Genomic DNA, 13992 nt, shown 5'->3' with positions numbered 1-13992 from the left:
GTTAACAGCTTATCCAAGAGCATGCAACTCCACTGTGCAGTGGGTACAAGTAAAATGATGGGGTGGTGTTCTGGAAAGCACCCCAGACTAATTCAGAACAGCAGCTATGTCACTAACATGGTGTGTATCCCTGTGCAAGTCAGTTTACCTTTCTGGGCCAGATTCTTCACGAAACGTCCCTCTTGGTTTTAAGAAAAATTATAATTTTTTGATTTCAGTTTGTGCTTACATTTACTCTTCTCATCACTGGAGTTGTACAGGTCATTTTCCAAAACTCTATTTTAAGTGCAAATGACTATTTCTATAAAAATGATTTTTTTAAAATCCCTACATGTAAAGGTTAGCAAACAGCATTCAGTCTGGGTGAATAGTTAGTTACAGACTGGACTTAATGTCATTGGTCATGGTGGGACTGCTTCCCCAAAGCAAAATTAGTACTATCTAAGCCCCCAGGACTTGAGCGAGAAATGCAAATTGCTCTGCACTGACTGTATGTAGTGGATTTGAGTTATTATACCTGCACCAGACGAAGCACTATGATTACAAATACTTTGTACCAAGGAGATTGCCTTTGCAAAGAAAACTTTTAGAAAGTATGAGTTTAAAAGAGCTTTTTGGCTAGGATTTTATGATAAACTTTCTTACACTTGTAAGAAAACTACTAAGGATTTTCCCCCAGAGTTTCTGCTCTGAATTCCTTATCAGATAAGTACAAAAATTGACTGTAACTTTAACAATGAAATGGGAGGAAAAAAAAAAAATCACCTCTACTATCACCTGATGTTTTCAGTTTTCTGCAGTGAACTTTTGAACTTACTTTTAACTCTTAGCAATTACAGTTAGCAAAAACATTCTAACTAGGCCCAGCATAGCTATGCTTTATTCAATTGGGTGTGTAAAAAGCAACGGTCCTTCCCATGCAGGTGTCTTATACCATAGTTTTATATATTTTTTTCAATTAATTTTTACTGGAGTATAGTTGCTTTACAATGTTGTGTTAGTTTCTACTGTATAGCAAAACGAATCAGTTATACATATACATATATCCCCTCTTTTTTAGATTTCCTTCCCATTTAGTTCACCACAGTGTATTAAGTAGAGTTCCCTGTGCTATTGTACTACACTTTTAGACACAGAGCTTCTGGCCTTTTTCTCTCAAGGGCCAACTCTGTTCCCATAGCACTGGGGCCCTATCTCCACCACTTCCACTGGAAGTCCATGTCAGCTGACTGCTGAGCTCTTCAGAAGGTCATAAGTCAGAGGAACAAAAATGGGGAAACTGTAGCATAGCAGTAAAAGGGAGACAGAGAAATGAATCTTAGCACTCACTGCCAAACCCTGCTTTGTAAAGGTTGTTACAGATGAGGCTGCTTAGTGAACAGATGCAGACTGACAGAACTGAATAGGGCATACTTCATATGTTGACTTCACATCAGACCCCTGAGCCATGAACATGCATACTCCGAGTTGTCCCCGTTTATAAGCAAGCATGTGGTTTTTCTCTATTGACATTGCATTGTCTAATGCAACTGTATTGCCTCCAGAGTCAGGAACGCGACAGGAATTCCTAAAGCCATAACAATTGAATGATTACTGTCATAACAATTGAGTGATTACTGTCGGGTGAGTAACAGTTGTGGTGCAAGATACCCCCAGGCTCCTGAGGCTCTCCTTTGCTTTCTCTATCTCCACAGGGCTGGGCCCAAGGCTCACGGCCAAGCTTGGACCATCATCATGCAATCTTTCACATAATGGGCCCAAACAGGCTGTCTTTGCAAGCAATAATTTATTCTCGCCACAGAGCATTCATCAAGATTAAAGACACATGTGGGAGGCTTTGAGATTTCTAATTTTTCTCATTGGGTATTCAGTTCTTTCTTGAAATACAAGTTTAGGAAACCCAGGTTGTTTGGGGTTACAGCGATCCCACAAGGTTAAAAAAACATTCCTTTAGAAGAAAAGTAAAAAGTCCAACGCAGCTGGAAATAAAAGTGAGAGTCTCAAAGGATGACTCTTTGGTGTGGTTTATCTGAAGACTTTTAAAATTTTATTTCCAGAAGCCATTTGATGGGAACTACATCTTATAACCTGTATTTACTTACTGAGCTATTTTTCTTGATGAGACAAAATACGTTGCTAAGGATCCGAGCGCACATGATCAGGTCCTTCTGTTCTTGCAAGTGCATGTGGAGGTGATGTAACACGACAGGTAAGAGAATATACCGGGAATCTGGAGGGAGAAGACGCATTAGTGTCACATGGAAGAGTCCCGTGCAAACCTCGTGCAAATCCTTATCTACTCTTTCATCTAATTTTAATTGCTAAATTATTAATACATGTAGTTAGAAAGGTACTAGCTCTACAAGGTTGATATTGAAAAACAGTAGTCTCTTCCCCAACCCATGATTCCTGCACTTGCGAGACCTTTGACTCTTTTATTGAAATAGGTGTTTTTCTGGTTTTTTTGGTTTTTTTTACTTCCCAATACCTAAATGGCACACTTCTCTTGCTATTTCCAGATTTTTCATTGAGACGGATCATCTACTGACTTCCTAATATGGTAGATGAGAATTTAGTTTTTTCACCCCCTTTTCTTCTCCCCAGCCTCTCAAAAGAGCTGTATACAATTTCTGGCTAAATGAACACTTTGCGTTTGCTGTTATCCTGACTTCCAACCCTTTGTCCAAGATCAGATTTTTGTTGTATTTTTGTTTTTCTCTCTCTGAAAGCTTTCAGGAAATTATTCTTGGTAATTCAAACTTTCATGACTATTTGACTTGCCTTGACTCTTTAACTCTATAAACCCATGTCCTTCAGTGCTGGGAACTTGCCTTGAATTATTTCTAGGATTATTTCTTTCCCACTATTTCTTCTGTCCTCTGTCTGGAACTCTGACTACATTCACGTCATGAATCTCTTCAGCTTTCTTCTACTTTTCTTGAATATTTCTTTCATCTTCTGTCTAAAATTCTGGGCAATTTCCTTACTTTACCTTCCAACTCCTCTATTCAATTTTCTTATTTACACTATCATATAGCTAACCTCCAAGTGTCCTTCTCATTTTCAAGTCCAGTGTTGTGGCCGTACAACCTGTGCAGTCACACAGATCCCTGTGCCCACAAAGGCCCCGCGCTTGTGTGGACAAAAAATTGTTTTTCGCCATCTGCCTCTACAAGGATGAAGTCACTAGCCACTGCAGTCGCTGACCCTCAACATGCCCTGAAAGGAGTTCAGGGTGGAGATAAGGAATGAAGCATTCTGTGCTCTGGGAAAAACTGGCAGAACAGGTCTTCAGATAGTTAGATATTTTTCACAAGATTTTATGAGCCCAATTTCTTACATCTTCTCATATCTAGAAAGGCACTAAAATCATTAACAGAGACATGTGTTTAGCAGCCACCTCCTACCAAAACGTGTGCTTGACTGCACATATCCCCCTTCGCCCGCCAAAATCACGTATATACCGACCTCCCCTGCTACCTTCAGAGCAGTTCCTCAGAGCTATCTGGGAGGCTGTCTCCTGGGCTATGGTCCTCACTTTGCTCCAAATAAAACTTTGGGCACAGCTCTGGGGTTGTGCGTTTTTTTTTTGTTTGTTTTGTTTTGTTTTTCAGGCGACACTTGGTGTAATGATCTGCTGTAGCCATCATGAAATTCTTAATAACTTTCAAACAAGAGGTGTTGCATTTTCATTATGCAGCCATTCGTCTTTATTTCTCTGAATGATCTCTTTATAGCTTCCCATTCTTGTTTCATGGATACACTATCTTCTCTCTCTGGGGAAATCAGAGACAACTTTTTGATTTTTCTTCTCCCTTAATTATCTTTGTCTTTCAAGTTCTTTTTGTTTGTTTGTTTCTTCCTTTGGGCCTCTGCCTTTCACATTAGAGGTTTTTCTCCAGTATTTGGTGATCTTTTATTGTCCCTTCATCTTTTCAAGTGAGGTACTGAAATGCTAACTGGGAAAAAAAAAAACCACCTGTGTGCCTAGGTAAGCTTGTGGACTGGTGAGGCTTCACCACAAGGAGGAGAGACATGCAGATGTTCCATCAGGGGACCCCCAAATTTCAGAATCTGAGATGTCTGCTCTTGGGCTGGTCAGTTTCTCCAGAGAGAAATCTGCTAATCTCCTCTCTGGGGAGCATGAACCCATCATTTTCTGGGTAATGTGGAATCAAGATGGTAAGTGGCTGGTGGGGAAGTGGCTGGTAGGGGTCCCTCTGTTTAATCTGCTTACAGTGTGGAACCTCACCCCCCAAATTTAGCATTGTCTGATTCTTCTGAATCCAGGCATGTCTCATTGACTTACTCTAGAGAGTAAACTTTCCATTTTTTGCTAAAATAGAGGAGGGATTGAGGTAGGGTGGAGTGGGATACTAAATATTCCTTCTAAAGATTTTAAAATTTTCTAGCACCCTTAATCTTCAGAGATACCTCATATTTTCAATTCCTGATCCTTTCTGATACCATCCTGAGTTTTCTGCGATTCTGTGGTATAAACTAGTTTGTTTCTTGGCTCTGCTCCAACTCCATAAACCTGTCTGTGTTTCAGCCTTCTCTTGTCTGCTGTCAGACTTTGTAAAACTGTTGATATCTCTTATGTGTTGCCATCTCCTCTCCCACTCTCCTGAACTTGTGAGATTCCATATTTTTTAAAAATTCCTTTACTGACCATAGATACGAAACCACAATTCAAAAGTTTAGCAAATCAATGCCAGCAATATATAAAATAAGTATTACTTCAGGAGCAGATGAGGTTTATCTTAAAAGCAAGGTTTGTTTAACATCTAAAGCTCATATTCATACTCACTTTCATCAGGGAAGAAAGATACATAGAGTTGATTTCCTCTTATGCATGGTAGTTCATTCCTAAAAAGTCACTGGGAACAGTGAAATGGCGAAAAGGGAATCATTTCTCCTAGGAGAAATATATAGGTACTTGTGTATACCTCACAGAGATTACAACCTGAAATCCTAAAATCAACTCATCAAGGTAGATTCTATTTTCTTTATTTTACAAAAGAGAAAACGAGGTTCAGAAGTGTGAAGTGACCTGCCTGAAGGAGTCCCACTAACAGGGATAAGAGTTGGGAATTAAACTGGCCCCAGAGCTGGAGCTTCCTGCCCTCTGCTGCCTCTGCCCTCTGCTCATCCCCACGTGAGTGGAAACGGAAGCAGAGCATCGCCTTACTCGACCTCAGCTGGGAATGTGTGCATCCCGGAACTCAAAGTGCTCACTACTCTGCGCAGGCCCGTGAATGAACATAAAAGTGCCACAGTACTGATTCGGGGGCTACAAATAAGTTTCAGTGAGTCAGTCTGTGAATAATAAACACATGTCTCAATCCTCCCTTAAATGGAAGTCTTATCTCCATCTCTAACTTGGCATTAGTATTTGAAATAGTAAGGTAACAGTAATCTAAAAATTGACTTATGCAGTATATATTTCAATCTTTTGAAAAAGTAACAGTGAATACGCTTATTGTCCTGAAGGTTTATTTTTCAGCATGATGTCATGAGCACAAAATTAGTGCCTACCGGGGGCCAATAATGGGCATATTATTTACGAGATGTGTACTTACAAATGCCCCAGCCCCTGTCCTGCTCTGCTTGATTTTCTAAAAGATGTCATCTGTGCAACAATTCAAATGGATTAATTTTGGTTTATAAAAAACCATGTGTCTTATAAAGAGTTTGCAATAAATTATAATTCTACTTCACTCATTCAAGGAAAAGTGGGTAATCTAAATAACTCTATACCTATTAAAGAAACTGAACTTGCTGTTAAGAGCCTACAAGGAGAATTCTAGACTCAGGTGGCTTCTATGAATTCTATGAAGCACTTATTGGAAGAAAGAGTATCAAGTCTGCACAAATCCTCCCAGAAAATAGAATAAACAGGGGATACAACTAACTCATTTTATGAGGCCAGCACTATCTATGCCGAAATTAGCCAAAGACATTACAAGACAAAACTACAGATTTGACATTTCTCATCAACACAGATGCAAAAATCCTTATTTTTGTTTGTCATAACACACACACACACACACACACACACACACAATGATTAAATAGGATTTATCCTGGGAATGCAAATTGATTTAACATTTGAAAGTCAATCAATCAATATAATTCACCATATTAGCAGTAGATGTAGGAAAAATGCAAAATTCAGCATCCATTAATGATAAAAGCTGTCAGGAAGGTAAGAATAGAAGGTAATTTTCTCAAATTGATAAAGGGCATTAATGAAATGCCTGCCATTAGCTAACATAATAATAGTAGAAGATTGGATGAATGCTTTCTCCTTAAGATCAAAAATAAGACAAGGATGGCCAATTTCACCCACTCAGTTTAACCATGCACTGGATTCCTAGACAATAAAATAAGGTATATCCATAGGTGAAAAAGTATATGACCCTGTATCCTAATAAAAATCGTAAGAAATGCAAACAAAGTGTTCACGATTCGGAAAGGGCCTTCAGCAGCGTTTGCCTGACTTCTCTTACTGTCTTCTTTATTTCTTTTTGGAGTGAGGTTAGAAGTCTCATATTTCTTTTAACACCTGCCACCAGGCTACCAGCACAAGGAGGTATGGCCTTAGGTTCACCATCAAAACAAACCACATAAGGCACAGGCACACTTCACTTTAAGAAAACGAACACGGAGTATTAAAACCCAAACTTGTAAAATAATTCATTGCAGGCTTCCTTTCAACAGGAAGCGTGACCGGGGGAACTTAAATACTTATTTACAAATCAATTACTTGAGAAAAAGAACCAAGAAAAGGAAACTGAAAGCTTAAATGACAGGAGTCACTGTCTAGTGATGCTTAATTAGAAAGGAAGATAAAGCTTATCTGATATGTTCTTGCAGCCAGTGGGATTTGATTTCTAAAAATTCAATTTGCAGCCAACTGTTAAGAAAATCTCTACTGCCAAAAAAGTAAGTAAGGTAGACAAATAATTCATGTGTGGTGTGTAGATTTGCTGCTTCTCCATTAGTAGGGCAGTATCAGCCAATGTACAGGATAGAATGGATGGGTAAATGCCAAACCAGCTGACCGGTTAAAATGCTAACGCTTACCTTTAAAAGAAAATACCTGGATTCATCAAGAAGGCTCAAAGGAAATAGAAGGGAATTCCCTGGTGGAGCAGTGGTTAAGAATCCGCCTGCCAGTGCAGGGGACACGGGTTTGAGCCCTGGTCTGGGAAGATCCCACATGCCACGGAGTGCCTAAGCCCGTGCGCCACAACTAATGAGCCTGTGCTCTACAGCCCGCGAGCCACAACTACTGAGCCCATGTTCTTAGAGCCCGTGCTCCACAACAAGAGAAGCCACCGCAATGAGAAGCCAGCACACTACATTGAAGAGTAGCCCCGGCTCGCTGCAACTAGAGAAAGCCCGAGTGCAGCAACGAAGACCCAATGCAGCCCCCCAAAATTAATTAATTAATTAAAAAAAGAAAAAAGGAAACCCATAGTTGAACAAACACTAACTTCCTAAACATTTAACAACAGTATCCGTTATACAGCTTCTATCCTTGAAAGGGTCAAAACACTCATATTATGTATCTCATATAAAGCTCACTGTATCGTGTCTCACTTTCTGTTTTGCCTGTACACACTTGAGTGGATAAAGCCAGCTCCTGATAGCAATTTCCAGTGGGCGTGGGGCTGGGAAGGAGGAGAAGCAGCTAAAAAATGCTGATGAATTTCCTCCTTGTGGTTGATTTCGAGGAAAGTCATCATCTTTGCCTCCTCTATCAACAAAGCTTTAGACAACAATCCCTGTAGCCATCTGTCCCCACGGGAGTGAGGTCTGTGAGTCCTGTGGTGGCATGCAGGGTTGCTGGCCACTCTCCACAAACTGCCCCAGCGTGGGCTGGACATCAGCAAGGACACCTAAGCAGCTGCTCTGTGGCAGCCTCAGGACGGGGAGATGGTAAACCAGGTGGGCAAGAGGTCCAGCTGTGGCACAGCTTTGCATGTAGCAGAGCTGCTGGCTGCAGGGAAGCACCAGCCGCACAGGAAGCCCTGAAATCAGAGCTGGGTTAGGTCTTTGTCATCAAAGCCACCAGCAATTGAACTGCCAATGTTACAGATAGCAACAGAACCTGCAAACAAGCCCTTCAGACATTAGAGGACAGACAACATTCAGAATGGAAAGGATCACAGATGACTTAGGGGCTACATGCCAGGCAGACAAAGTCAGGATCACAGAAGAAAACAAAATACAGGGCTAAGGATGATCTCTCTGTGTGATTCTTACCCAGTGGATTCAATCCCCTCCCACACCCCGCGCCTAAAGCAAAATCTGAAGGAATGCAAAGTATCCATCAGTGGGAAAGTACCTTTATCTGTGTTCGCCTGTCTTCTCTTAGTGATTTCTTGATCTCTTTTGGGAGTGAGGTTAGAAGTCTCGTATTTCTTTTAATGCCTGCCACAGGGCTACCAGCACAAGGAGGTCTGGCCTTAGGTGTACTTTTTACTTTTGTCAACTGTGCTCTGCTCCTGGTCTGGGACTCCAGCACTGAACACTGTTCTGTTGTCATGTTCATGCTTAACCTTAGCTCAAAAGTTGCTTTTGTAATAAAACTTTCCTTCTTTAATTCAATAGCTATCACTGCTCCATCCTGATCCCTAGCCATGGCCCAGTACCTAGTATTCACGAAACGTTTATCAAGCAACTATTATGTACTAGGTACTGTTACAGAAGCTAAGATAGAACTGTCATCAAGATAAATATAGCCCCTGCTCTCTGAGGCTTTCCTTCTGGGATAAGGGTAGGAGACGGACATTAAACAACTAAATCACCAATTCTTTAGTTATTACAGATGTGTTAGGTTATCCAAGAAGTAAAAAGCCAAAGAATGAGAGTAATAATGAGGTGGGCGAGGCAGATAGAAGATTTCTGGAGAAATGAGAGTTCAACTGAGCCCTGAAGGGTGCATGGGGGTCAACTAGGTTCAGAAAGGAAGAGGAGAAAGTGGGTTCCAAGCAGAGTGAAGAAATATGGAGATGGGACCAGGCAGGTGGGCCGGGCCAGATCACAAGGCCTGGAGTGTATGAGTTTCTGAAAGGGAACTATGGCTACACAGATGGACAGGAGAAAGGAGATATGGGGAAAAAGTATAGAAACCACTGAGGCAGGTCAGAGCAGGCGGCAGTCTGTATGGAGAGGTGGGAGCTGGGGAGGGGAGAAATGGCTGGGCATGCGAGACGCTGTGGAGGCCCAAGAGCAGTGGTGGTGGTAGGTGGAGACGAAGGGCAAAGGGAGAAGAGGGCTTCAGGAACGACTCTGAGGTCTCTAGGTGGAGAGTGTTGCCACATAGACTGTATTGTAATTTGCTACATTACTTGTAACCTAATACCTGGAATGGGGTCTGCTCACAATAAACATTTGTTGAATGAATGAATGAGCTACACCATGAGTTCTTCTGGATCTGACAGGCAACTGAAATGGACCTGACATTTCTGTGTTCGTGTTTTAACCCAGCTTAAATGGGAAGTAAGTAGGTTGCACACCACATTATCACAGTCCAGTTTGCAGTAACTGCACTGGCTGGCACTCGCCCTGGGCGCCCAGGAGAAAGCAGCTATTCCTAACACCATACTTCAACGCAAACCACAGCAGCTTGTGCTTGTGGCATTGGAAACAAGACACACATCCCGGCTCTACTCTCCCACCCCCCGGAAATCTGTGCATATGTGATTGAGTGACAGAGAAGAAATGAAAAGATAGGGGTTCCCCATTTCTCCAGAAACGTGCTTGCTCAATCAGTATTGAGGAGATCAGAAACAAGGTCAGAGAACAAAGTTGAAATTGGATGGTGAGTAGCCCAAAATATGTACATTTACCTTTATTTTCAAACGCCACAGATAAAACTTAGGGTTGGCTACGATTTGGGTGATGCATATTTTTCACCTTAAGTTCTATGTTCAGAGTGGCGCATTACCTAAAACTCCTAATTTTATCTTTTTCTCTTCTAGGGAAAGATATGGAAATTCTTTTCCAAAGAAGCCCCTTTCTAAGTACTTCTTTAAGAACCTACACTTTAACATGGTTTTAACTAATATATACACCTTAAAAATTTTATGTGTGCAAATCTTTAATAAAAGCCAAGTATAGAGATTGAACAACTATGAAAACTATGAAACTCTCAGCAAGTGCTTTCAGAGCTCCCTGATGGTGGAGGCCACCCAGAAAGGCCTTTGCTCCTAAGTTTTTCCACTTTGAGCAAGGGGACCTGGGGGAAAACACAGATAAGGGCAGCGAGCAGGGAGTGGATGAAGGAATTGAGACTAGAGGGGGCAAAACACTAAGGATATTTTAACAAAGACTTTCTTGAGGTCTCAGGGGATTTTTAAAGGAAAAAACAAAAAAAATCCTATTTTTATATTGGCTAACCAACATGAAATCTACATTAAAAAAACTAAGGTCTTTACACTTCTTCCAGTGGTCCTGCATTATCATTCCACTTCTAGGGAAAAAGAGCAGCCCTTATTCATGCAACTCTGCTCATCTTTATAAGGCGCATCTACTACAGTGCAAGCTCTGGCTAATAGAAAAGCTTTAAGCAAATGGCATTTTCAAAAGTGAAAGAAATTTAATCACTTGCAGTGCCAGAGAAGTCAATACTCAATTATGCTTTAACTATAGTTCTAAGAAATAAAAGCTACCAGGCACCCGTCAACTGTAGTAATATTTCCCTCTTAAAGTTGTCAAATTAATAGATAAACCATCACACATCCTTCCTTTATATTATGGCTTAAAATGGGAGGTGGAATGGGGAGGTGGAGGCATTCATTCCCAGAATAAACTGTAAAAATAGTCTAATAGTCCACCTTCCTCCCTCTCTCCTTTACTTTCATTGCAGCCTTGTATCAAATCCACAAAAGAGCTAACAGGGACCGAGGAGTTTCTGGTGAAAAGGAAAAAAAAAAAAAAGACTTTTGGATGCTTTCTTAAGAAATCCCTACCCTAAGAAATCTGATTCTTTATTTTGTAGGAAAAGAAAGTAGCACTGTCATGTTTCTCGTCATTACACACTCAGTGCACTTATGCTCACCTCTATTATCTGCGCTGAGGTTTGCCTGATAAACTGCTCAATTATCCCAAAGCAGAAATGTATATGACTTTTTCTTAGCAAGCAAATAGCTCAGCAATGACTACAGACCTCTGCTGAACAATTCAAGTGACAAGCAATGGAGCCCAGTGCAAATCTGATGCAAAACCACAGTCCCCCAGAGCCTGACCTTGCTGTCTGAGAAGACTTAGCACCTGCCCTCTCACCCCCATTGCTTAAACCATCCCTCTGCTCCCGCTCTCCACACTTCCCTGCCCCAACCTCTATACTTCAAATCTACTCTTTTTGCCATTGCTAAAGCTGTCTTCTCCAACATCATTGAGACCTTTTCCTGGTCTTCAAAAAACAGGAAGAATAGAATTGTGGGGAAAAAGGGAAAAGTCAGTTGTTCAACTTTTATACCTTAAGTACGTCTGACTGGACCCCACATGATTTAGACATCAAATAACAACCTGCTTAAATTCTAAATCTGAGCTAAGTCTTTCAGGTCTGGCCAGATGCCCTAGACTCTCACCTTGAGGGTGCAGCTCAAAGGGGTTGACTCAGTCCTGCCTGGCTGTGGAATGCCTCCAGCCCTGAGGCTGCCCCTTGGCCCTTAACTCAAGATGGCTTGAACCTTCCTATCGCTTTTTTCATTCCCTTTTGTGGTGCTGACCTTGTATTCTGTATGTATTAATTTCTAATCTAAGCTCAACTAGAGGTATTCTGCAACCATGCTGCTTCCTTTGTGTGTCTCCTCCACTTTTTTTCTCCTTGGGATTTGTAATGGTTACTTTTATATGTCAATTTGACTGTGCCATGAGAGCCCAGATATTTGGTTAAACATTATCTTGGGTGTGTCTGTGTGAGTGTTTCTGGATGAGAATAACATGTGATTTGGTAGACAAAGTAAAGCAGATTGTCCTCCCCAATGTGGGTGGGCCTCATCTAATCCGTTGAAGCCCTGCATACAAGAAAAGGTGGAGTAATGGAGGGTTTACTCTCCCTGCCTGTCATTCAGCTAAGAAGTCCATCCTCTCCTGCTTTCAGATTTAGACTGGAATTTATACAATCACCTCTCCTGGTTTTCAGGCCTTGGGACTCAGACTGGAATGACACCATCTGCTTTCTTGAGTCTCCAGCTTGCCAACTGCAGACCTTGGAACTTCTCAGCCTCCATAAGCACATGGGGCAATGCCTTATAATAAATCTCCTTACACACACATACACACACGCACACAAACATACACTATTGGGTCTGCTTCTCTGCAGAACCCTAATATAGGATTCTAGTACTAAGCCAACTTTCAGAACTTTCTCTCTTTCCTAGGGGCTTGTAACATCTACAGTTTTGTTCTCCAAAATGTTTTGAAATTTATTTTCTTAAAGTGTGGGTCAATTGTGCTCCACATTCCTTTCTAGCTAATATGAACCCCCAGAAAATGAGGTCACTTTCTCAGATTCTTCTCAATTCTCTATCACTAACCAGTTCATCTTTGCTAATCAGAATTCAGCTCAGAGTAGCAATTATCTTTGCCATACACCATGTCCTGAGAAATGGAACTGTCATTACGGCAGTCAAGAATTAAGTACTTTGTCTTCAGCTGAATACATAGCCAGTTGATACCCTGTAACATACTTATCCCTACTTTATTTTGCCCTGTTCAGATTTATAATTTTAATCAGAAAAGTGTCATTTGTAACTTGCATCTGGCCAAGATGTGTATACTTACATGAATGCAGCACTTTGTGTTCCATTTATTTTACTTTCAATAAGTAAATAAAATTCATAGACTTCTGAGTGTTTTTGACCTTCTACGCCATCACACTGCTTCTGAACTGTTTGTTTTACCCATATGTAGTAGGCAGAATAAACAGTTGCCCCCAAAGATACCTACATCTTAATTCTCAGAACCTGTGAATATGTTATGTGAAAAGAATATGTTAGATGAAAGAGATTTTGCAGAAATGATTAAATTAAGGATGTAGAGATAGGGAGATTATCCAGGTGGGCACCATGTAAACATAGGGGTCCTTACAAGTGAAAGCAGCTAGACAGAGTCAGAGGGAGATGTGAAGACGCTACACTGCTGGCTTTAAAGATGAAGGAGGTGGCCACAAACCAAGGAATGCAGGTGGCCTCTAGAAGCTGTAAAAGGCAAGAAGACGAATTGTCCTCTAGACACTATACAAAGGAACATCACTCTGTTGACACGCTGATTTTAGCCCAGTGAGAAGCATTTTGGACTTCTGCCCTACAGACATGTAACATAAGAAATTTGAGTTACATTAATCCACTAAGTTTGTGGTAGTTGTTGTAGCATCAATAGGAAACTAAGAGGCCAAAACTATATGTAAAACACGAGTCTCATTTCACCATATTTTGGTGATGCTATTCTTTTTTTGGTTATGCTTCTTAGGCAATATTTACCCATTCTCTGTCATTTGGTTATAGGTATTTTGGGGGAAATAAGACAAAACTGGGGCAACCAAATTCCAAACTCCCTTTATAAAAACTCCTTTTCTTGTTTTAAGAAGTGTGTGTACTTTTTTTTTTTTTAATTTAAGTAGAGGTCAAATGTATTAGACTTAATCCCTTTACCTGTTGTTCTCTACCAGAGCCTCTCTTACTATGGTTCTCTGCACCCACACAATGCCCTTAGTTACAGTTTTATATTGTCCCTCTTCTTCTTCCAATTAGACAGAATCTGCTTATTTTTGTGAGATTTGCCATGGCCCTTGTAGGGTTCACACTCTCCTCTTAACCACCAGCCAAGACCTCCTACCTGGTTCTTTGACACGGTCTAAGGAGCCAATGATTTGCACTGCACATCTTTGCCTCCAGTATCTCATCTTTCAATCGGACTACACAGATGTGCTCCATCTATCCCCCAAGTCCACAGTTTCTGACTTAGAATTTC

The 13992-nt window shown here is 41.0% G+C and overlaps 1 protein-coding gene across 1 annotated transcript in view; it reads right to left on the bottom strand.

Annotated features, from left to right (window-relative positions):
• DOCK4 (dedicator of cytokinesis 4) overlaps positions 1-13992 on the bottom strand; it is a 474863-nt gene that overhangs the window by 106777 nt on the left and 354094 nt on the right. The window contains exon 24 of the mRNA XM_024757836.1: positions 2103-2230. Coding sequence (XP_024613604.1) covers positions 2103-2230 — 128 coding nt within the window. The remainder of the gene's footprint in view (positions 1-2102; positions 2231-13992) is intronic.

This window comes from Neophocaena asiaeorientalis, unplaced genomic scaffold, assembly GCF_003031525.2.
Source record: "Neophocaena asiaeorientalis asiaeorientalis breed wild unplaced genomic scaffold, Neophocaena_asiaeorientalis_V1.1 scaffold116, whole genome shotgun sequence".
NCBI classification, from domain to species: Eukaryota; Metazoa; Chordata; class Mammalia; order Artiodactyla; family Phocoenidae; genus Neophocaena; species Neophocaena asiaeorientalis.
The sequence above is the reverse complement of the archived record's forward strand: the minus strand, read 5'-3'. Positions and strand labels throughout refer to the sequence as shown.